The sequence below is a fragment of the Leopardus geoffroyi genome, chromosome E1, assembly GCF_018350155.1.
Source record: "Leopardus geoffroyi isolate Oge1 chromosome E1, O.geoffroyi_Oge1_pat1.0, whole genome shotgun sequence".
NCBI lineage: Eukaryota > Metazoa > Chordata > Mammalia > Carnivora > Felidae > Leopardus > Leopardus geoffroyi.
The window spans coordinates 46076439-46099441 of NC_059330.1; the positions used below are offsets into that span (position 1 = coordinate 46076439).

General features: G+C 56.1%; 1 protein-coding gene across 3 annotated transcripts; it reads left to right on the plus strand.

Moving 5' to 3' along the window:
• The first annotated feature begins 514 nt into the window (after positions 1-514).
• KCNH6 (potassium voltage-gated channel subfamily H member 6) lies at positions 515-22573 on the plus strand. 3 transcript variants are annotated; one of them, XM_045489406.1, is made up of 14 exons: positions 515-841; positions 1656-1886; positions 6988-7149; positions 7252-7457; positions 10912-11337; positions 12559-12958; positions 14257-14456; positions 14640-14892; positions 18033-18226; positions 19755-19839; positions 20404-20572; positions 21286-21472; positions 21748-21915; positions 22358-22573. In XM_045489406.1, the coding sequence occupies exons 1-14, from the start codon at positions 766-768 to the stop codon at positions 22553-22555; spliced, it is 2955 nt and encodes a 984-aa protein (XP_045345362.1). In that variant the 5' UTR covers positions 515-765; the 3' UTR covers positions 22556-22573. The 3 variants fall into 3 exon arrangements, with proteins under 3 accessions (XP_045345362.1, XP_045345363.1, XP_045345364.1); XM_045489407.1 differs by having other exon boundaries at positions 21748-22573; XM_045489408.1 differs by lacking the exons at positions 21286-21472; positions 21748-21915; positions 22358-22573 and having other exon boundaries at positions 19759-19839; positions 20404-20534.
• The last annotated feature ends 430 nt before the right edge of the window (positions 22574-23003 follow it).

The window sequence follows — 23003 nt, forward strand, 5'->3', positions numbered from 1 at the left end:
ATCTATTCTCCTCCCAAGCAGTGCCTGTATGCTAAGAGCTCTCAGGTCCCTGAAGAAGGTACCTTATTGTATTATTATTTTTTTTATTTATTTTTTTTTTTTTTGTACACCTTCATATGCACTCCTACCTCATTATCCCAGGGCCAGGGCCACGTTAAGCTTGCCACTTAGGAGCTCTGCATGGACACTGGGATTGGGCACTTAGCAAGGTCGTGTTAAGAGGGCTATAATAGCTCCTTCTACTCCCCCACTCCCCACCTTCTACCTGAAAGACTTGGCCCAGCAACGTCCTGACTGCCCTTCGGTATCGGTATTGGGAGAGGGTCGGAGCGGGCTTGAGGCCATTGGCCAGTGGGACAGGAGCAGAAAGAAGCTCCTAAGAGGAGCCCTGACCCCATTTCTGGCTCGGCACTTCTGCCCAGCTCCACCCCCTAGGAGTCAAGGCCCCGCCCCTGCCCCGTCGGGTCCGGGAGAGGTTGCCCCCGCCCCGCGAACTCCGCCCCGCCGCCGCGCTACTTCTTTCAGCACCGCGGCGCGGACAGCTCCGGGGCGGGAGAAGAGGGAGTGAGTTACGGCCGCGGTCGGTCCGGGAGGGCTGTGCAGGGCAGGGGAGGGTAGACGCAGGCGGGCAGGCAGGGCACGGAGCCCCGCGACCCTCCCCGGAGGAGGCACCCACCCGGAACCGGACGCCGCTGAGCCCGAAGACAGACGGAGACGCAGGGAGCCGGGGCACTGGTGGCTCCGGGGAGAGGCCGCGGCCAAAAGATGCCTGTCCGCAGGGGCCACGTCGCGCCCCAAAACACGTACCTGGACACCATCATCCGCAAGTTCGAGGGCCAGAGTGAGTCTGTGCGTTGAGGTGGGGGGAACGATCTGAAGTCCTGGTTCTGTGGCAGGAGTGGCGGGACCCCTTTACTTACTTCAAATGGAGCGGGGCGGGGGGGGGGGAGCGGGGTACTGATGCTGAATGCTCTAATGTCCCCGGACACCTTCTGTTCCAGCGATTTCCACTTGCCTCAATACCACTCTCTCTTTTGAAGCAGGAGGGGCAGACTGCAGCCCCACCCTCCTCCCCTGAGTTGATTTCTTGGTACCCCAAGCGCTGACTTCCCCTTCTATCACTGTCCTCCTTCCTCCTCCTGACACCCCCACCCCCCCCCACCCCCACACACTTCCTCCAGAAGTTTCCTTGACTCCCTCCTTTTTGCCTCTTGGGTGTAACCACTCTAATCTTTCTAAGAGCTCTCTTCAGGCCTGGGGCCTATCTGGTCACATCCCTACTCCTTCTTCCTGACTCCCTGTGCTGACTCCAGGAAGCCTTGGGCCTCTTTCCTCCTTCACTGACCCCATTACTGCCCTGGTCTCCCCACCATCCCCAGGCCTGACTCCCCCTCCCCAACTTCTCTGGTCACTGTTCTGATCCCCTATCCGAACCACCCCCCTCATTACTTTCAAAGTCCCATGACCTTCCCCCCATGACTCTAGCCACCTAGGTCTTCCCACCCCCACCAGACCTCACTTTTCCTCTACCTCATTCTGGTCACTCCTCTGCTCCCCCATCTAGACACCCCCTCACCGCTGTCAAGAATCCCTATGATCTTTCCCTCCCTGCTGCCCAATCTTGGTTGCCATGGGCTTCCCACATCCCACCCCAGGTCGGAAGTTCCTGATCGCCAATGCTCAGATGGAGAACTGTGCCATCATTTACTGCAACGACGGCTTCTGTGAACTCTTCGGCTACTCCCGAGTGGAGGTGATGCAGCGACCGTGCACCTGTGACTTCCTCACAGGCCCCAATACCCCACGCAGTGCCATGTCCCGTCTAGCGCAGGCCCTACTGGGGACAGAGGAGTGCAAGGTGGACATCCTCTACTACCGCAAAGATGGTGAGGCTCCCTTGGGCCACGGGTTCTGCAAGGCAGACTCTGTCCTTCTCTTGTTCAGCCAGAGTGGCCAACTGGGAGGCCACTGACCTAGGGACCAAAGGGCTGGGACAAATCCTGTCTCCTCTCTGTTCCTCAGTTTCCTCATCTGCAGGAGGAAGCAATGGGCATTGATTTCAGTGCCTTCTGAGGTCCTTTTCAGAAGCTGGAGACCAGGCTGACTCACTGACTGGTCCTCACCCCAGGCAGGGCCTCCCGCTCCACCATCCCTCCCCCATGTCCCCAGTCTCCTGGCCGCCCACTCTGTCACTGTCAGCCCCAGCTGTCAGGCAGCTGGAACGAAAATTAACCTTTCCTCATCTCCGTCTGCTCTGGGGATTAGGGGAGGAGTCACCCCCTCAAGGCCTCTGTGGGCACTCAAGGCTTGGGTGCTGCTGACTGGGAAACAGTAGACCCGGCTCACTCAGCCCCAGATCCTTAGAGAGATAGGTCCTGCAGTTTGTCCTGACCCAGAGGTTCATCCAGTTTGGGATGTCACTGCCAGCCCATGTTTATCGCAAGCAGAACAGAACCATGGGGCAGGGGCTGAGAACAGAGCTCTGCAGCCCTTTAAGACCTTCCCCCTAGGACCTCAGAGACAGTGGGCAGGAAGGAAGGGAGAGATGAGTGGGAACTAGGATCCTGAAATTCCCTTGGAAATCACTTGGATTAATGCCCCCCTCAACCTGGTTCTGCATTAGAATTACCTGGGGCATGTTTTCCAAAACACACCTTCCCTAGAGAGAGGCTGACTCAGAGGTGTGAGTTGAGGCCAAAGCAGGTGCATTTGGAAAAATCTCCTGGGCGGTTCTGATGTTCTGCCAAATTTAGGAACCACTGGCTTAGATAAATCCCTTCATTTCATGGATGAAGAAACCAAGGCCCAAGAAAAAAGGAGGGAGTTGCCCAAGATCCTACTGCTGGGATCCAACCTGGGGCCAGAACCCAAGTCTGGATTTTTTTTTACTCGAGATATTTGTTCTCTGTAATACCGAGAGGGGAAAAAGGACCCCAACTGCCTCTACTCCAACTGCAGGACATCTGGAAAAGACAGGCATGAGGGCCATCTGAGTATAGACAAAGGGCATGTTCCTTTGGATTGGAACTGAAGGGTACTGAGAGCCTGGGTTCCAAGGGCCTGGGGTGTGTATGGAGCATGAATGTAAGTGTGAACATGAGTGCGCATGCGAGTGTGTGTGTGTGTGTGTGTATGTGTGTTTGCGTTTAAGGGCTTCCAGGGTGCTTCATGGGCAGATCCTGGCTGTCCCCCTAGCTGTGTCTACTGCTGCTACCAACCAAACAGAGGCAGGGGTAGTGATTAGGGGGCTAGGAAGAATCTGGCTAACTTTGGTAGCACTCACAGGGTTAATGAAGTCAGAATATTTTTAAAAGCTGTGACCTCACCTCCTCACATCATTTCAGGGAGGAGGTGACAGTCAGGGGAGTGAGAAGGGTCCTCAGGGAACAGGATGGGACCACAGGAAATGGGGGGAGGGGGAGAGACAACAGTTCCTTGTCTTTGACCCCAGAGCTTTACCTGGGCCCTAGAGTGGTATATAGGCTCATCTCAGATTCCCAGGGACATCAGATCAGGTGTCTTAGGGTCTCTTCAGCACACTGCGTGTTCCTGGGCAGGGGGCAAAGATCAAGACCAAGTATCAGCCCTCTGAGATCAGGACTCAGGTTTTCAGAACACTGCTGGCATCCTCCAGCTATCAGAAGAGACCCCAGGACCCAGTCTTGGAGGCTGGCCCTCAGTGAAAATGGAACATTACCACATACCTGATGCCCCCAGTCTACCCCACCCAACCCTAAGCCCTTCTCTGTCCTGTTACCCAAGCCTTTGACTACGTGGACTTGCCTGAGATTGGCCTGAAACCCAGAAAAAAAAGAGCTTCTTGGCCTGCATTACCCTAAGGAAACGATGTGGTACCCAGATAACTTATGTTCACCTTATGGTCCAATCTGACCACATGATTCTTTTTTATCATATTCACATATATCCTTTAGTCCTGCTGACTGGCATCCTAATGGTGATTTCTTCCCTACTCAAGTCAATATCTCTTCCTACTCCCTCCCCCTGACTCCAGCGAGGTGGAAAAGGGTCCTGAACAGAACTCTAGCTGGTTTATTTATAATCCTCTTTTCCTCTAAAAGGGTAATCCACTGACAGTTCTCCAAGTCAAAATGAAAGGTCTGTGTCCATTTATCTCCACATTATACAGCTGCACAAAATTGGACTCAAAGAAGCCAGGGCACTTGGCAAAATTATCGCATGAGATAGGGCTCAGAGACCCCTGAGAACCTGGATCTTCCTCCATCTGCCTTTACTAGGAAAAGTAAGAGCCTAACAGATAAGGAGGAATGGGGATGGTCACAAGACTGGAACTAATGAGAGTCTGGAGGGAGGGATGGAGAGCACTACATCTCTCCCACCTCTACCCCTGCCCCCACTGGGCACTTACCAGAGGAGCCCAGCCCTGCCTGCCTTTTTAGGTCCTCTTCCCCACACCAGAGAGTTTCCTAATCTCCAAGCCACACTAGAGGATGCCTGGGGCTCCTCCAGTCCTCAGCTCTCAATGAGGAGGAGAGGGCAAGGGCTTAGGTTAGAGGCCTCCAATGTTTTCCACATACTTACCCATGAATACCAGAAGCACCAAGCAGGAGGCCACCCTCACCAGCCACCCTCTTAGTGGCAGCATTCTGTAGCACCAGCTCCTCCCTGAAGGCTCACTGCAACCCTGGGTGGTGTGGGCATAAAGAGATGGGGGTGATAGACAGCAAGGAGACTGTGCAGTACAGGGGCAAGGGCTGGGAGGGGGAGGGGGTTGGAACAATGAGAAACTGAAGGAAGGAGCAATCCAAAAGGCAGAGAAGAGCAGAGAGAAGGACTATGAACCAGGGGGCAGACAAATCTGCTGCATTTGGTCAGAGAAGTGGTGGGCACTGGGAGGAGCCCTCGGAAGGGAGAACGAGGCAGAGACTGTGGCTCCTCCTCCAGCAATGGGACAAGAGCACAGGGACACTGCCATTCCTGGGCACAGCTGGGATGACACACTCACCCACTTCTGGTCGCCCAGACACAGTTACTTGTGAGCAAGGACAGCCTAGGGATGGGGAGAAAGGATGCTCTGAACTTGCCAAATCCTCACAGCCTCCTGTCTCTGCCCACCCTACAGACAGCAAGATTGAAGGCTGGGCATGGGGTGCCACGCACAGCTCCCATGTAGCCCTCACTGCTATGATGGGTCTTTGGTCTGTTCCCAGCCTCAGTTTTGCAAAGATAGCGTCAGTGGGTCAGTCCAGCCACTTGAAGATGGGGCCTTGACAGCCCCCAGCAGCATAGACAGCCCGGAGGCCCTGATCCTCTGCCCAGTCCTGCCTTCTCTCTGCCCTCTGCCAGGCAAAATCTCTGTAGTGCCAGAGAGCGAAGAGACAATCTGGCCTTGGGGGGAGTGTCTCAGACCACCGGCCAAGGAGACTTCCTGGCTAGGTCCCTGTGTCCAAGCCCCTCCATGTCCCCGGCTGACAAGAGTACCCAGTTCTGGTCTGGGCCGCAGAGCCTAGAGCACTGTGAGCCCAGGAGTGGTCACAGAGGCAGGTGGGTGGCCTCTCCTCGGTGTGGATGTCTCCCCTGGGGCCCAGTGCAGCAGCTGGCAGATGGCTGCTTGGTGCCTGGGAGTCCGGGAATCTGATCCAGGAGATTCCTGCTCCCGGAGAGGAAGGTGGGAGGGAGGATGAGGGCGGCTCGGCTGCACTGATAGTAGAGGAGGCTCTTTGGGGGATGAGCGATTCTAACGGACCCCAAAGTAGCAATGTTCCTGCCAACCGGCCTCCCACCCACTCACATTTACACATTCTTTTATTCACTCACTCAACAAACAACACCTGGGACGGGTGCTGACCCCTCAAAAATGAGACAGATGCAAACCTGCCCTCAAGGGATGGCAGCTCCGCCTTCTGATTGCATATTTACTTGAGGCCCCTGCCCCTTAGTGTCTTGCCCTTTGGGCCTGATACCCACCAACAGTTTGAGCTCAGGGACGTGGGACCACTGGGTACCATGGAGAGGGGGCTTATGGGACATCCACCTACCCACTCAGCCCATAGACTGGGCTCTGGGGGTGTGTGGCTGACTTAGCTTTGATTTGTCCCACCCACCTATGTGGATGGGAGACCCCGAAGCTAAGAAAGAGGAACAGTGGTCAATGGCTAGGTCTAAGCTGCCCAAGAGGGCGGGAGAGTGGGTCCTGGCCTGCCCCCACCCTGCCATCTCTCTCCCTATCCAGACCCCAGGTCACTGCCCTGCCTGCTCCCCAGTCCCAGCATCTCTGCCTAGGGACCCCGAGTGCCTTTGAGTCCTGGGGCAGCAGCCTGGCCTTCACTCCAGTGTCCTCATCCTGGACCAGTCCCTTCCCTTGCCCCAGCTGTTGTGTGCTGAGAGCTGTTGTGTGCTTGGAACCCCACTCCATGTCCCCTTCCAGCACCAGCCAGTCAGTTTCTCAGAACCCCAGGCTCTGCAGAATGGGGGTCTATATCTGCCCCCTGAGGATCCACTAGCCACCACTATGGATCTTGAGGCCTAAAGTGCCAACTGACTCAGGACACAGCACTTAGTGTGTTCTCAACAGCGAGTTCCTTCCAGCAAGGGGCGTGGGCGGCATCTTTGTGGGACAGGAATATGGGAGCTGAACCCAGGGTCGGCCAGAGCTACGTGGGGGTAGAATGCCCGACCTCACCTCCCCACTTAATCCACCCCATCTGCTCAGCTTTAATTACAACAGAAGCAAACCTCAAGGTTAAGCCCTGAGCTGAGGGCTGAGTGTGGACTTGGGCCCGATGCTACATTATCTCCTAATGAGCAGCTAAGCTGCTCTCCCCACCTCTGGCCTGTGGGTAGGACACCTGCTAGACAGCATCACCAACCCTCTGCCCAATAGTCCAGGCCTCCTCACCCCGTGGCTGCCCTTGACTTGACCTCAACCCAGCCCCCTCCCTGGCTTCCCCTGGCCAGGTTACTGCCGGAGAAGATCCTTTCTGTGACCCCTCCCGATGGTGTTTGCAGCCTCCAGCTTCCGATGCCTGGTGGACGTGGTACCTGTGAAGAACGAGGATGGAGCCGTTATCATGTTCATCCTCAACTTCGAGGATCTGGCCCAGCTCCTGGCCAAGAGCGAGCGCCGCAGCCTGTCCCAGTGCCTGCTGTCCCAGAGCTTCCTGGGCTCCGGTAAGGTGGGGTGCAGGTAGTGGTGGGAGGGGTGAATGGGGGCCCCCAGTGGGGCAGCTGGTCCCCTGGCCTGGGCTGCTCTGACCCTGGGCCTGGTTTCAGAGGGCTCTCATGGCAGGCCAGGTGCACAGGGTCCTGGCACAGGCAGGGTCAAGTACAGGACCATCAGCCAGATCCCGCAGTTCACACTCAACTTTGTGGAGTTCAACCTGGAGAAGCACCGCTCGGGCTCCACGACAGAGATTGAGATCATCGCACCACACAAGGTGGTGGAGCGGACCCAGAACGTCACCGAGAAGGTCACCCAGGTGCGGGCCACAGGGAAGGGTGGGCGGGGCTGTGCTTGGCCTTGAAGGTCCCTTCTCAGGCTTGGGGTCTGGGCTCCTTTGGGGCTGGGAGTGGCAGAGGCAGTCAGCTTGGCCAGTCCCCAGGGGTCTGGTCTGAGCCCCAGGCCTCCTGTCCTGCTGGGGTCTGATTTCTTAGACCTAAAGGCCTACCCTGAGGCCACCATCTAGGTGGTGTAGCATGAGGAGGTCAGAGTCAGCAGGGCCTGTGAATAGTGCCACATCTTAGGTCTGGAGGAGCCTGGGATGGGGGAATACACAGGCCACCATGGGGGCCTGTCCAAGGCTCTGCCAGTCACAGAGAAAGAGAAGCGGAGAGAAGTGTCAGCGCCACTCTGAGAGGGAAAGAGGAGGAAGGATGGAGGGAGGCCCCAGCCCTACTCCTGCCCCTGTTCCCCCACCTCCCAACACACAGCAGGAGCCTCCTACAATCCAAGCAGAGGGGAGATGGTCCTGGCATCTTTAGCTCTCTTAGAGCAGCTTCCTGGAGATCAGGTCCTGAATACCTCCCTCCCCTTCAGCCCCTCCTTGGCCAGCCCAAGGCAAACCTCCCTGGGTTCTCTGTTTCAGCTGACCCCCGTGTCCCTTGCATGGGGCCTGAGGCTCCAATCCCCACCTAACCATCCTAGAGGGAAATGCAAAAGCCCTGCCTGAGGTTCAGATGACCAGAGTCCTGACACTGACTTGCTGTGTGACCTTGGACAAGGGACCTTGTGCCCTTTCTGGGTCCCAGAGCTCTCATGTGCAGAGAATTGGACCTTTTGACATTCTTTTGACATTGAGTAGTACAGTCCCCAGGAGGTATCAAGGGGGACTAGGCCAGGGCTGAGCAAGGAAGTGTAGGTCATGGGGGGCAGGGAGGGCCTGCACCCAAATTTCTGGGAGGCTTTGGCTTCACGAGGGATGGGAGCAGTTCTTTTTCCTCCATGCCCCCTTTTGCCTGAATCACAGCCTGTGAGGGAGCAGGTGAGATGGAAACTCCCTGTGACCCAGCCCCTCCCCACACTCAGAACCCTGGAGAAGGAAGTACCACAAGCTGCAGGGCCAGGCCCGCAGAGATCAGGCAGGGTGGCCCAGTGGCCCAACCATGAGGGACTCCACCTGGCCACTCACCTCAGGGCTCTCAAGTTGGCACAGGGGTTATGGGGGCTGGTAGACTGGAGAGCCGCCCATGAAGACTGACAGGCCTGTCTGGGGACTGTGGTCCCTGCCCCACCCAACCCACTGCTCCTATCCTGCCCCCCCGCCCACCCCAACTAGTCTTGGCTTTACTCACTCCCCTATATGGGCCCTAAGGTGGGAGAGACGTCTGACAGAGCTCAGGGGAGGGAGCTGGCAGGGACCCAGAGCAGAAGAGTCACTCTGGCCTCAACCAGGGCTCAGAGGGCTGGGACCTCATACCTGAGTTCCCACATCCTGAGGACCCTACAGCTCTGGGCAACACTGGGAACTGTCCTCATGCTGGCTTCAGAGGCAGTGGGAAAGTATGGAGTCTGTGTGATGGGGGGATGACACCTCTGTCTGGGGGCCTAAGGAAGTGGACATACTCTTGTCACCCACCCCCGACCTTCTGAATCTGTGCTGCCTTGGGACAAGCCCTATACTTTGCTGTTCCGTCTTGGTGTGGTCTTGAGCAGCCAGGGAAGGAGAGGAGTGGCTTAACGACCCAAGCTCTCAATGTTCATTCAGCTCAGTTGACTGAGGTCATTCCCTTCAGCTGAGCCTCCATGTGGACTAAGAGGAGCATATAAGATGGCCTATTGTTCAGTGGAGAATAGCTGTGTGTTCAGGGGTGTTTCCAGGGGACAAAGGGAAAAATCAAGAAAGAGGGTGAGAGGAGGCTTCCTGAGAGGCAGAATAGGAGCTTAGGCCTGAAGGCGGAGCAGGGGGTCACTGTAGGGTGGGGACACTGTGACCCCTTCTAGGGATTTAGATGGCTAATCAGGGACCCACAAGGTGAAAACAGCCCTTTGATGGATCTTCCTTATGGTGACATCATCTGTTAATTGGTCTCGTTTGCAAGGTCAGAACCTTATATTGCAGATTTTCTCAAACCAGAGCCATCTGCCAGTGCCTATCCAGCAGTGGTGGAGGGGTCAGTGGAACACCCCTCAAGTTCCATCCTTGTTGGGGCAGTGCCTGACACAGGGTGAGCAGGGAGGAGGAATCCTCATAGATCAGCACGGGCCTTGGAGATGTGCCATCTCATTTAATCACGATGCTAAGGAGTTGGTTGTCCTTTGCTATCCTTTTTGCTGATGGGGGAACTAAGGCGCATAGAGGCCATAAAATTTGCCCTGAGACTTAGAGCAATGTCAGACCTGAGATCAACCTGGGAGGCCTGGCTTCAAAACGCATGCCCTTCTTGATGCCCCAGCTGTTTCTTGTGATGGGTAGCTGGGTAGAGCTTGGGTCTGTTGGGCTGGGCCTGGTGACCCTACGTTGACCGTAAGCTCCGAGGCAGGGTTGGGAGGGGCAGAGCAGAGGGGGCTCAGCTGAAAGTAATGATCAAAACCCTCTTGGGGGAGGCTGGGTGGCTCTGTTGCTTGAGTATCCAACTCTTGATTTCTGCTCGGGTCATGGTCCCAGGGTTGTGGGGTCAAGCCCTGTGTTGAGCATGGAGTTTGCTTGGGATTCTCTCTCTCTTTGCCCTTCTCCTCTGCTCATGCTCTCTCTCTCTCTCTCTCTCTCTCTCTCTCTCTCTCAAGCTCTCACTCTCTCTGTCTCTCTCAAGCTCTCACTCTCTCTCTCTCTCTCATACAACCCCCCCTTGGACATGTGCAAAATAGTCGGACCTCCCTGGTGTCCAGGACCTGTCAAAGGCTCAGATTAGCTACACGCCCCCAAGTTTGACTCTTTCCATGAAGGCTTTGCAAGTGGGCCCCAAGGAGGGCCCTCGCTGGTCTAGGCTCCACAAGGTCTTCAGGAATGAAGAGGCTATTCTGGGAGTGACTTGTTCCCATCAGGAATCTTGGCCACTGGGAACCTCCCAAACCCACCAAAGAGGATCGGACCCCCAGCTACCCCCTCAATTTAGGCTCTTCTCTGGAACATGACCACAAATGACCCTGAGCCTAAATCCCCCTCCCTCCCCTCACCCCTCCCCTAGCCTTGTCTCCACTCGAGGATGGCTGTTTGTGAGGGAATTGGTGAGCTTTGAACCTGGGGTCACTATGCAACAGAGCTGCACCCCTCCTCTTGTAGCCCGCTTCCTCCCAATACACCTGTCCCCTTATGAGTTTGCCTCATACACGCTCTATCCCATCTTTGCTTCATCCCCTCTGTCCTCCACAGCCCTCTTCACCTACCCTCTCCCACAGCCTCCTTCCCAGGCCTCACCCCTAAGTCTTCATCCCTCCCAGGCCTGTCTCACTAGCAGTGGACACCCTGCTGACTGCCCTATGGCCCCCACCCCCAGGTTCTGTCCCTGGGCGCGGACGTGCTGCCGGAGTACAAGCTGCAGGCGCCACGCATCCACCGTGGGACCCTCCTGCACTATAGCCCCTTCAAGGCCGTGTGGGACTGGCTCATCCTGCTGCTGGTCATCTACACAGCCATCTTCACGCCCTACTCGGCCGCTTTCCTGCTCAGCGACCAGGATGAATCTCAACGCATGGACTGCGGCTACACCTGCAGTCCACTCACTGTGGTGGACCTCATCGTAGACATCATGTTCGTTGTGGACATTGTCATCAACTTCCGCACCACCTACGTCAACACCAATGACGAGGTGGTCAGTCACCCTCGCCGCATTGCCATCCACTACTTCAAGGGCTGGTTCCTCATTGACATGGTGGCTGCCATCCCATTTGACCTTCTCATCTTCCGCACCGGCTCTGATGAGGTGAGCAAACCCCATTCAGGCCATCTGCTGTGGCCGTCCCCTGTGCCCCAGCCCTCGGGCCTCCCAGCCCCTCAGCCCTGGCATGACAGTATCTGGTATGGGGGTGCCTTTGCCAAAGCAGGTGGAGGTGGGAAGGCGGCCTAGGACATGTGTCATCTCCCAGCCCTGGAGAACGACCAGCCAAGGCTGTGCCCTAGGCCTGGATGCCCTCCCTATGCTCCAGAATTCTGCCCCTTCTGGGATGGGCAGCCACCCCGCATGCCCTCATGCTGGCTTCTACTTACCCTGGAGTTGGAAAGGGAAGCTGTGGGCTGCTCCCACAAGGCAGCCTGACCCCCCTCTCACCCCCTGACCCTCCACTATGCCCACTGGCTCCCCATAGCTGACATGAAGGTATTTGCAGGCTCTTATTTGCGGGCTCTTCTCATAGCTTCTAGTCCCCCCTTTTGCCCCACCTCCTTGGAATGAACTTTCCATTCTGTTCCAGTCACCCCCCACCAACAGCCTGTCCAGCTGGAGTAGAGGTATCCATCATGACTCCCTGCTCCCACACCCACCCTTTGCCAGCCTCACCTGCCAGCCTCACCCTTCCACACAGAAGCCAGGACCAGTTCAAGATCACTCATCTGACACTGTCTGCAGAACATTCCGTGGCTCCCCGATGGCTTGGAATAAAACTAAGCTCCTTTGGGACCTTGAGGCCCGTGGGAGCAGCCCGTGCACACCTTCCAGGCTCATTCCTCATCACTCCACCATCTCCTGCTATGCACTCCAGGCAGCAGCACTGCACTTGGTTTTCCATGTGGGCTGTGCCATTTCACACCCCCAGGCCTTGCTTGGCTCCTTCTGTTCCCTGTGCCTAGAACGCCTTTCACTCTCCCTCCTGTCCGCCTGCAGACTCGGCCTCATCACTCAAGATTTAGCTCATGTGTCACCTCCTCTATGAAGCCTCCCCTACCCTGCACCTGCAGAATTGATCTCCCTTTTCTCTTCACTCCCCTGGACTTCTGTCCTAGCAACTATAACACTATTTTGAGCTTTAGGCTGAATGCTCCTTAAGGTCCTGCACTGTGCTTCACCGGCCAAGAGCCCAGAGCAGGTTCTCCATGAGTGTTTGTTGAATGACTGTGTGACCATATGCCCAAGTAAACAGGTGTGGTCCTAAGTGCAGCCTTTCAAGGGCTGACCCTTGGCCCCATGGCCCCCTTCCTGCCCCTCCAGACCACAACCCTGATCGGGCTGCTGAAAACGGCAAGGTTGCTGCGGCTGGTGCGTGTGGCACGGAAGCTGGACCGCTACTCTGAGTATGGAGCGGCCGTGCTTTTCCTGCTCATGTGCACCTTCGCACTCATTGCACACTGGCTGGCCTGCATCTGGTATGCCATCGGCAACGTGGAGCGGCCCTACCTGGAGCCCAAGATCGGCTGGCTGGACAGCCTGGGTGCCCAGCTTGGCAAGCGCTACAACGGCAGCGACCCGGCCTCTGGCCCCTCAGTGCAGGACAAGTATGTTACGGCCCTGTACTTCACCTTCAGCAGCCTTACCAGCGTGGGCTTCGGCAATGTCTCCCCCAACACCAACTCTGAGAAGGTCTTCTCTATCTGCGTCATGCTCATCGGCTGTGAGTGGCCCCTCATGCCTGGGCCTGACCCATGGCATTCAAGTTTCAGTTTTGTAATGAGCCATAATACAGTAACATTGGGTGCAATGGGCAAATACTAAGCACAGAGCACAGTGAAATTTTGCATAGATGCCCCTACCATGCATGAAACTTAACACCCTTACAAGGCCTTGCTATGTGCCAGGGACCAGGACCAGCTTACATGATTTGCAGGGCCCAGAACAAAATGAAAATGTAGGGCCGTTTATTTAAAAAGTCTTGAAGATTTCGGGGCGCCTGGGTGGCGCAGTCGGTTAAGCGTCCGACTTCAGCCAGGTCACGATCTCGCGGTCCGTGAGTTCGAGCCCCGCGTCAGGCTCTGGGCTGATGGCCCAGAGCCTGGAGCCTGCTTCCGATTCTGTGTCTCCCTCTCTCTCTGACCCTCCCCCGTTCATGCTCTGTCTCTCTCTGTCTCAAAAATAAATAAAAACGTTAAAAAAAATTTTTTTTTTAAATAAATAAATAAAAAGTCTTGAAGATTTCAAGAATGGTGACAGCAGAGCATGGAACCGAGCAGGGCCTTTCTTAGCACAGGTCACACACCGGGAAGCCAGCTGCCCTGTCAGGCACTTTTCTAAGTGCCTATCAAAGGTGCACATGTTGTTTTCATCACTACCCTATGGGGGCTATATTACAAGCCCAGTTTACAGACCAAGAACCTGAAGGTCCTAACTTTCCAGGGGTTACACAAGACCCAATTTCATCCCAGGGGTCAGCTCCTCTGGCTGTGTATGTTCCCAGGCTCTGCACTGTGTTGCCTGCTTCCTAAGACACTGGGTCTAGGAACACAAGAGGCAGTGTGGAAGTTTACACGTAGATTAAGTTGTCATGTTCAGAGTATTTAGAGATGTGAAAGCCCAGAGAAACAAAACAACGAGAAAAAAAAAATGGGTGAAAACAGAGACCAAGAGTTTTCCCTTTATTATGCTTTTCTACAACCTGAAGGAGAAAACAAATCTGTACTAAAAAAAAAAAAAAAAAAAAAAAAAATCATTGCCCTAGTTCTCAGGAGTTTGGCCTCTGGGCCCAGCAAGATGCCAAGAGACACAGGACAGAGGGAGGACGGCAGGAAGCCCGGGGCCTTTGTCCCTCATGTGCCCTGGCACTGTTTTGGGCACTTCTGACTTGGCCCTAGACAGAGGGGCCCCTGATCAGAGGACTCCTAGGAAGAAGGAGGTGTGGAGCATGCCCTGGGGTGCGATGGCCTGGTGGGGGTGCGGAGGAGCTCATTCCCTGCACCCCCCGCTGCCTCACTCCAGCCCTCATGTACGCCAGCATCTTTGGCAACGTGTCTGCCATCATCCAGCGTCTGTACTCCGGCACTGCCCGCTACCACACGCAGATGCTGAGAGTCAAGGAGTTCATCCGCTTCCACCAGATCCCCAACCCGCTGCGGCAGCGCCTGGAAGAGTACTTCCAGCACGCCTGGTCCTACACCAACGGCATTGACATGAACGCGGTGAGAGCTCGCCGCCCTGCCTAGGGTGGGGCAGGCGATCCAGCTCCAGTCCCAGCTCTGGCTAAGTGTCCCAGGGGAGGCCAAGGGCCCGCGGGCACAGGGCGTCCCCAGACCCCTCCCCACCCCGTTCCCCCAGCCCCAAGCCCAGCTGCACTACCCTGGACGCGGCCGCCCCCCTCGCAGGTGCTGAAGGGCTTCCCCGAGTGCCTGCAGGCCGACATCTGCCTGCACCTGCACCGCGCGCTGCTGCAGCACTGCCCAGCCTTCCGCGGCGCCAGCAAGGGCTGCCTGCGCGCGCTGGCGGTCAAGTTCAAGACCACGCACGCACCGCCTGGGGACACGCTGGTGCACCTCGGCGATGTGCTCTCCACGCTCTACTTCATCTCCCGAGGTTCCATCGAGATCTTGCGTGACGACGTGGTCGTGGCCATCCTAGGTGGGTCAGGCAGGAAGGGCCAGACCGGTAGGGTGGGTGTAGTGGAACTAGCCATGTCCTGCCTGGACTACTCCATTCCTAATGATGATGGTGGCACCTTTTACCGGCCTGCCATGTAAGCATGAGCAACAGAGAGCTTTACGCCCAGCTCACCGGATCCTTAAAACAAACCCCTACCATAGGTTCCATTTTCCTGATAGGGGAGTAGAGGCTCAGAGAGGTCATATTGGCAAGTGGCCAAACAGGGATTCAAGGGCTATGCGTCTAACTCCGAAGTCCAGGAAGGCTCTTACCTTCTTCCACTTTTGGGGAGCTCAGTGTGAGAGGGCAAAGGTTTGGCTTGGGTGGAGGGAGGACCCCAAGCTCATTCACTGCAGCTACAGGGACAGCTGGACACTTTGCAGGAATGAGATGAGCATTGGACAGGGGACAGATTTGGGGCCCACACGGCCTCTGCCACTTACCAACCATGTGACCTTGGGCAGGTTACTTCACCTCTCTGAGATGATTCTCATCTTCCTTGCCTTCTCCCTGATGTTAGCCCACCCCAAGACCCTGATCAGGATGTCAGCCTCTCCCTCCTTTGGTCTCTGTGGCTGGGCTCTCCTCCAACCCCACTGGACAGCACCCCCCCACCCCGCCCTGCCCAGTTCCTCTGTTTAGTCCTCTCCCTTTGGCCTGCCCTCGACTAGTGTTCACCAAGTGCGGGCTCTGCTTTCTTTTCTTCACCCTCCACCCTCTCCTGAACTACCTCCTTGTTCCCCTGCTCTCAGCCTCATATATGCCACAGCCCCCCCCCCCAGAGCTCTGTTCTGACCCCAATCTCTCCTTAGAACAGAATATTCCATTCCTTCCTGGGTATAGCCACCCTATATTCCATAGACAGACCAAACAACATGTCTCAGTCTGAAATCATTATCTTTCCCCAGAAGCTGCTCCTTCAGAATCTCCATCACTGTTGAACCATCCATTGCTGGGGCTAGAGACCTGGGAGTCAACCAAGGGAGCACTCTTCTCCTTTCCTGCCCCACCCCCACCATGCAGGCAGCCACAGACTCCTGTTTGTTCCCCTCATTAATACCTCTGTGTCCTACACCTGTCTCCCACCCTACACCTGTCTCCTTGTCCCTGCCTGGCTCCATCCCTCACCATGTCCTTCCTTTTCCTGTGTCCCTGAATCTGGACTACCCCATAGCTCATCTTCGATCTTCTGCCAGTGACCTGAAATTCACATCTGCACATACTCCTCCTCTGCTCAAAATCTTCCCATGGCTCCCCATGACCCCTAAGACCCATGTAAACCCCTGATGACAGCATGCATAGTCCTCCCTAGTCTGGCCACCCTAAATCCTGCCACCCTCCCCCGGTACTTCACGCTCCAGCCATACAAACTACTTCTAGTTCTCTACTGCCGTCCCTGTCACACTTCCCTGCCTTTGCACGTGCTGCCACTCTGCCTGGAACACCTGCCTGGAAGACCCCAGTCACCCTTCAAGGCTGGGCTCAAGACATGGGTTCCTCTGTGAGAACTTCCTTCACTTCCAGCCTACCTTAGAAGTTTCATCCACATGAGAAGGACAATAATTCTATTTAATAAGTAAGAAGCCAGTCCATTTTAAGTTTCAGTTAGAGACCTGAAATCCTCTTATTTTGTCCTGAGTGGAAATGAACATTAGATCATAATCCTTCATCTACTGGATAACCATCATTTTATAATGTTGCCCAGATTTTGTGCTTATGGGTTTCATATGTGACTCTGGTGAGTCCCTTCCCTCTCTGGGCCTCAGTCCCCCTCCTCTGTGAATGACCTTTGATCGTGTTCTCGTGGGCAACAGGTCTTGGCTTCCATCCATCATTGTCCATGCAAACCATTAGCGCTTCTGGTTGGTATCGCCAGGCTGAGGGGCTGGACTTTCCTGTGGGGGAGTGGACGTCAAAGCAATCATGGTCCCTGGTACCCCGGCCCTAGGCTCTCTGCCAGCCAGCTCTGACCACACAGCTGTTTCTTCTGCTCTGATGGCCTTCCTGCTGGGGGCCCAGCCAGCCTCATCGTCACAACCCAGCCCCCGCTTCACTTCCTCTGTAAGCCCCTCCTCCTTGCCCCTACCACTCCTGGTAGCCCCTTCCCCCTCCTCAGCCCCTTACCTCTTGGTTCTCCCTGTTCTAAGGCTCTATAGATCATCTGTAAACTTATTGGTTGCTTATGTGCCTGCCTTGTAGGGATTTGGGGGCTCCTTGTGGGTGGGACAGCATCTTATTCATGCCCATTCACTGTGGCCAGCACAGTGGCCCTGACACCAGGAGGGCCCAATATCTTTGCCACATGCCCCAAGTATCACCAGCCTATGTCTACCCTGGGACATCCGTCTGCCCCAATGCATTGTATCAATCTGCCTGGTGCCTCTTGCTATTTGAGGCATTTTCTCAAGCATCACATCTGTGCCTCTGGACAGTCCAGTGGGGCAAGACAGATACAGTTATACTTATTTTAGAGATAAGAACACTGGGGTCCAGAAAGGGGAAGTGACTTTCTCAGGCGTGCTCTGCCAGGGCCATGCTGCTTATGTGGCCCCACAGTAGGGAGTGGGAACACAAGAAGACAGAGGCCTCAGGCCTTGCCCCGGGGGAGCTGGGTGCCCCTGGCCCTGGGTTCCCTGCCCTCTTGCAGTACCACCAGGCTGAGGAGAGAGGAAAAGCTTGAGCAGGGACCGCTAGTGTCTCTTTCTGCCCACTGTCTCCTGGAGTTGGGGAGCAGGGGGGGTGGATAGGGGCAGTGCCACAAACCATGGAAAATCGGAGCGGGACTCTGACAGAGGGTGGTCCTGGGAGGCCAGAAGATTGAGGCAAGGGACCCACATGTTGGGAGGGTATGTGGCCTCTGCAGAGCTCAGAGAACAAAGGAAAGGCAGCTTTTGCATCCAACTCCCATCCCCTGACCCCCGGCCAGCACATCCAACCTTGTCCCTAGAGCTTGATCCCTGAGCACCAAGCCAAAGCCTGGCAGGATCCCTGAGGTTGGGGGTGGGGTGGGGTGGGGTGGGGTGGGGAGGAGTTCACGGCCAAGGGGCCCTCGGGGAGGCTCTTCAGAAGAGAGCTTGGAGCCAGACCCTGGAGAGACCCCCTGCCCCTCTGGCTGGCAGGAAAGAACGACATCTTTGGGGAGCCCATTAGCCTTCACGCCCGGCCTGGCAAGTCCAGTGCAGATGTGCGGGCCCTGACCTACTGTGACCTGCACAAGATCCAGCGGGCAGACCTGCTGGAGGTGCTGGACATGTACCCTGCGTTTGCAGACAGCTTCTGGAGTAAGCTGGAAGTCACCTTCAACCTGCGGGACGTGAGTCTGGGCTGGGTGGGCCAGGGTGGGTAGGGGTCCTCGGCCAGCTGGTAATGGGGAGTGGAGGCTGCTGAGCACTTGGCCTGCCTGGCCGGAGGGGACCCATCTGACCACCTCCCTTCCTTTCAGCCCCATCCTGCGTCCCTCACCACAATTTCTGCTGTGCCTGCCACGGCCAACATAATGCTAAGTATGATGATAGCTACCAATTATCAAGCACCACCCCCATGCTAAGCACTGGGCTTCTTGTACATGATCTCTTTTAGTCTTCACCTTGCACTTAGTGTTATTTTCCCCACTTTCCAGATGAGAAAACTAAGGGTCAGAGAGGATGATAAATTGACCAAAGCCATACCACCACATAGTCAATGGCAGAGCCAAAATGTAGACTCAAGTTTGTGCGACTCCACAACCCAGGCACCCCATGGCACCAAGCTGGAAGAAGGGGTGTCTGCCATCCCTAGGTCCCAGGCGTGTAAACAAGTGGTAGAGCCTCTCCTCCTAAGCTTATCACTCAGTGGAGAAGATTATAACAACTCAGAGAAAATAAAGAGTTGCGTAGTTCAATAACCAAGGAAGTCACGAGGGTGTGTGGGGAGACCAAATATCTGTGGGGCTCAGGGTTACCAAGGAGTGGGACAGCCGGTAAACTGGAGTGCCCGGAAGTGACTGTATGGAGGAGGGGGTTTGGAGTCAGCTAGTGGGAAGGAGGGGGCTGTTGTGCCTGGCGGGGGGCAACAGTGGCGGAGGCCCCCTGGAGCTGCGCCTCCCACCCCCAGCCTCAGGAGGAGGGGCTCTGCTGGCTCAGGCCCCATGCACAGCGTCTGGAGGATGATGCCGAGGCAGGTTTTCTTGCCGTGGACAGCCTTCCTCACCCTGTCCCTTCTGCTAGTCTCCCCTCCCCCAGCCTCTCTTCTTCCCACCTGATCTGGTCTAGGGGACATCTTGTAAGGATGCTGCCTTGGGGGCCCTAGCCACTCGGAGCCAGCAGGTGGCCCGAGTGCTCAGTGGCCGGACACCGGGCAAGAGGGATGTGGTCTCCATGGCCTGGGGCATCTGTTGCCCCTGAGCATCCCACCCCTAAGTCTCATGGTGCCAAGAGGGTGGTCTGCCAAGGGTGCTGCTGAGGGTACCTCCTGGATGGATTGGGGATTCCAGACCCAGTCCCCTTGGAGGGAACTCCCCAGTAGCCCAAGCTGAGGACAGCAGCACCAGGGCATTCAGGAAAGGGAGGACTGCAAGAACACCTCCTCTGTATGCCCCCACCCCCAAATCTTGCTGCTCAAGGTGGCCTCTTCCAAGACTCTGTAGGGGCATCTGCTCATCTCCAAGCCTCTGTTTGTCTCCTGCCCACCCACGCAGGAGAGAACCTGTAGGAAGCTGCCTGGAGCCTCAGGGGGAACCCGGCCACCTGTCACCACTTTCTCACTTAGTTGTCGCAAGGGCCTCAGGAGGGGGTGCAGGGGAGAACAAAGAGGCCCTGTCCCAGCTTTGGTACCTGTTACTTGATGCTCTTGTTCCCCACAAGGCAGGCGGGGGTCTCCAGTCATCACCCCAACCAGCTCCAGGCAGCCAGGACCGCCAAGGCTTCTTCCTCAGTGACAACCAGTCAGGTGAGCAAAGCCATCTGCCACCAGTGTCTGCCTCGCCCCAGCCTGAAGCCCCTGCCCAGCCTCCTTCCCCTTTTCATGTCCTTCCCAATTTGCCTCATCTTGGGAGAGGTCTCCCCAGCCCCTTGATGAGAGGAGAGGGGCTCCCTCTCTAGGCTCAGTGATAGAGGCCCTTGTCTCCTTCCTCCCCCTGGGTCCTCAGAGCCTGAATGGGGGCTGTCCCCCGGGGTGGATACAGGCCAGCCCAATGGAGTTTCACATAGAAGCTCCAGGGGACTCGCTGGACTGCAGCTCCTTGGACAGTGAGGCCAGGGCTGGAATGTCCCCACCCAGCCAGCCCCCCCTCCCCCAAGCTGGGGTTCCAGCCCCCTTCCCAGGGCTACAGCCTTCTGGAACCTGGAAGTCCGACCTCTGTGGGGACAGGACCTTGTACTCCAGGGCACTCAGGTAAAGAGATCCACTTCTCCTAACCTGTGTTCCCAGGACAGGTAGGGGAAGAAGATGGGCTCTGGTCAGGTCTGCAGAATCAGCTAGACGGAAGCTCACCCTTCCCTTTCCCTCCTGCAGCTGCAGCCCCTTCTCTGAGCATCTCAGATGCATCTGGCCTCTGGCCTGAGTTGCTGCATCAAATGCCCCCAAGGCCAAGGGACAGCCCCCCAAACCCTCAGGGAGACCCAGACTGCTGGCCTCGGGAGCTAGGCTCCAGGCTGGAGCAGCTTCAGGCCCAGATGAACAGGTGAGTGCCCTTTGGGACCAGGATGGGGGTGGCTGCAGAGAGCACAGCCAGCAGTGGGCTAGGCACGAGTGCCCCCTCTTGGTGGCTCAGGGACATCACACTGAGTGCCCTGCGGGTTTTAGAATGGCTAGCCCTCTTTAGTTGCAGGCCTCCCCATCCCTAAGGCACTAAGCTTGGTTCCTTGGATGGCTTGTCCTAGCAAACCGCAGAACGGGCAAGGAAGCCTTCTTAGAATAGGGGAATAACCTGGTACAGAAACAAATTCCATAGTCCCTTGGAGAGGGCATGTGGCCTGCGGATGGCAGGACCGTGGTGGTAGAGTGAGGGCTTGGGCAGTATGGTCCTGAACTCCAAACCTGGCTCTGCAACTTACCAGCAAGAGTGTGGACAAGTTACTTAAGCACTCTGAGCCTCCATTTGCCTTTTCATGAAATGGGGATAGTCAAAATACCCATATCAAAGCTTCCTTATGAGGACAAAATGATGTGTGCACAGTGCCTGGTCACTGTCATTATTGAAGTCAGGGACGTGCTAAGGGAAATTTCAGCAGGGCCTGTGGAGTGTACCAGGGAAATAGTTTCAGGTAGGTCCCAGGGTGCCATTCCATCCAGCAGGAATGGCATGCAGGCTACAAAATCCAGAGCTGCTCTCGGGACCTGAACAGCTCTCCCTTGTCTTGACCCTGACCCTGACTGTGGGGTTCTGTCTGGCAGGTTGGAGTCCCGCATGTCCTCAGACCTCAGCCGCATCCTACAGCTCCTTCAGCAGCCCCTGCCCCAGGGCCACACTGGCTACATTCTAGGAGCCCCTACCTCCAATGACTTGGCCTTGTTTCCTGTGGCCTCAGCCACTCAGAGTCCAGGAACTAGGCTGCCCCAGGGTGGTCTGCCCCCTGCACAGGTGAGCAAGTGTTGGGATCCCCAGGGCCTTTCCTGGAGACAACATGTCTTCTTCTCACTGTGACATCAGGCCCACGGCCTCTGTGCTCTGAGAGCAGCCATGGGTTCTGCTGTCCTCTTTTATGTTTTGAGTCACAGTCAAGGAGCCTGGACAGGTGGTGGAAAAGCCCAGATTGTGACTATAGACCCCACAGCTGGGGCAAGGGCAATGGGACTCAGCTTCTGCCGGTTCCCATCCCTGAAGCTGGTGTCCTCCCCCTCCCTTGCCCTTCCCAGGTCCCAGGCTGTGGTGACTTGAACAAGTGTAGGCTGAAGCGAAAGAACTCCTCCTCCGGGGTGCCTCCCCTGGTCATGGCAACAGACAAAATTCTCACACTGTCCCTGGAACAGGAACAGCCTGAGGGGCTTCTGTCACCCCTAGCCTCACCTCTGCATCCCCTGGAGGTACAGGGACTCATCTGTGGTCCCCGTTTTCCCTCCCTTCCTGAACGCCTTGGCCCCGTCCCTAAGCAGCTGGAGTTTCAGAGACATGGCTCAGATCCTGGGTTGGCCAGGAGTTAGAGCCACTGAACCCCAAGATAGAGATAATATGAGGGGATTGAAGGTGGGTGAAAGTTAAGGATTTAGGGGAGGCAGACAGCTGCCAAATTGGCCTCTGAAAACCATTCATTCTTCTAGTATAGCTACAAACTGCCAACCCAGGTGACCCACGATGGCATGGGTGAAGATGGTCAGGACCTTCCCAGACTCCTCCAGGGCCCTATTTAGATGGTAGGCCTCGTGGAGGGTGGGTGAGGCTCAGGGGTGGAGGTAGCTTACAGGACAGAGAGGTCGGTGAAAAAAGAATTTTCTGATCTGTGTGAGAAACTTACTCCTTACGGCTCAGAACTATACACCGCTTCACGGACCAGGACCCAAGGTTAGTGAGACCTCCTGCCAAGAGCCTGTAAACCGACTGGAGATGAAAGTGTCCTCTGTAGTGGACACATCAGAGCGCAGAGTTCCAGCCCCCAGCCGCTCTGCCCCTCATGGTTCTATGATGACCTTTGGGACTCTAGCGGGCAGTGGAATGTCTCACAGCTAATAAAGTCTGCACATTTCATGTTAGGCTGGGTGTGTTGCTTACCTGAGGGTCATCAGGTTCTTGACTGTGCTGTGACTCCAACAGCTGTGGTCTTCTCCAAATCCCTCTCACAAGGATTTGTGGGGGGGGGGGGGACCGGAAAGTGCCCTGCTGGGTTCAGTAGCCCCAGGAGCATGGGGCTTTTTGCCAGGCTGGGGTAAAGGGAAACAGAGAGTCTCTGACTTGGTCACCATCAAGAACCACGACATGTCCATAGTGCTCTCTCTGTGCCAAGTCCCTGCCGACTGCTCTGCAGACATTACTTCATCGAAGCCTCACAACAACCCTGCAGGGTTGGTATTATTAGCCCCATTTTAGAGATGAGAAATCAGAAGCAGAGAGAGGCTAAGAAATTCACCCAAGCATGCGGGGGACTTCTGGGGTGCTAGTACTGTTTTGCTTCCTGATC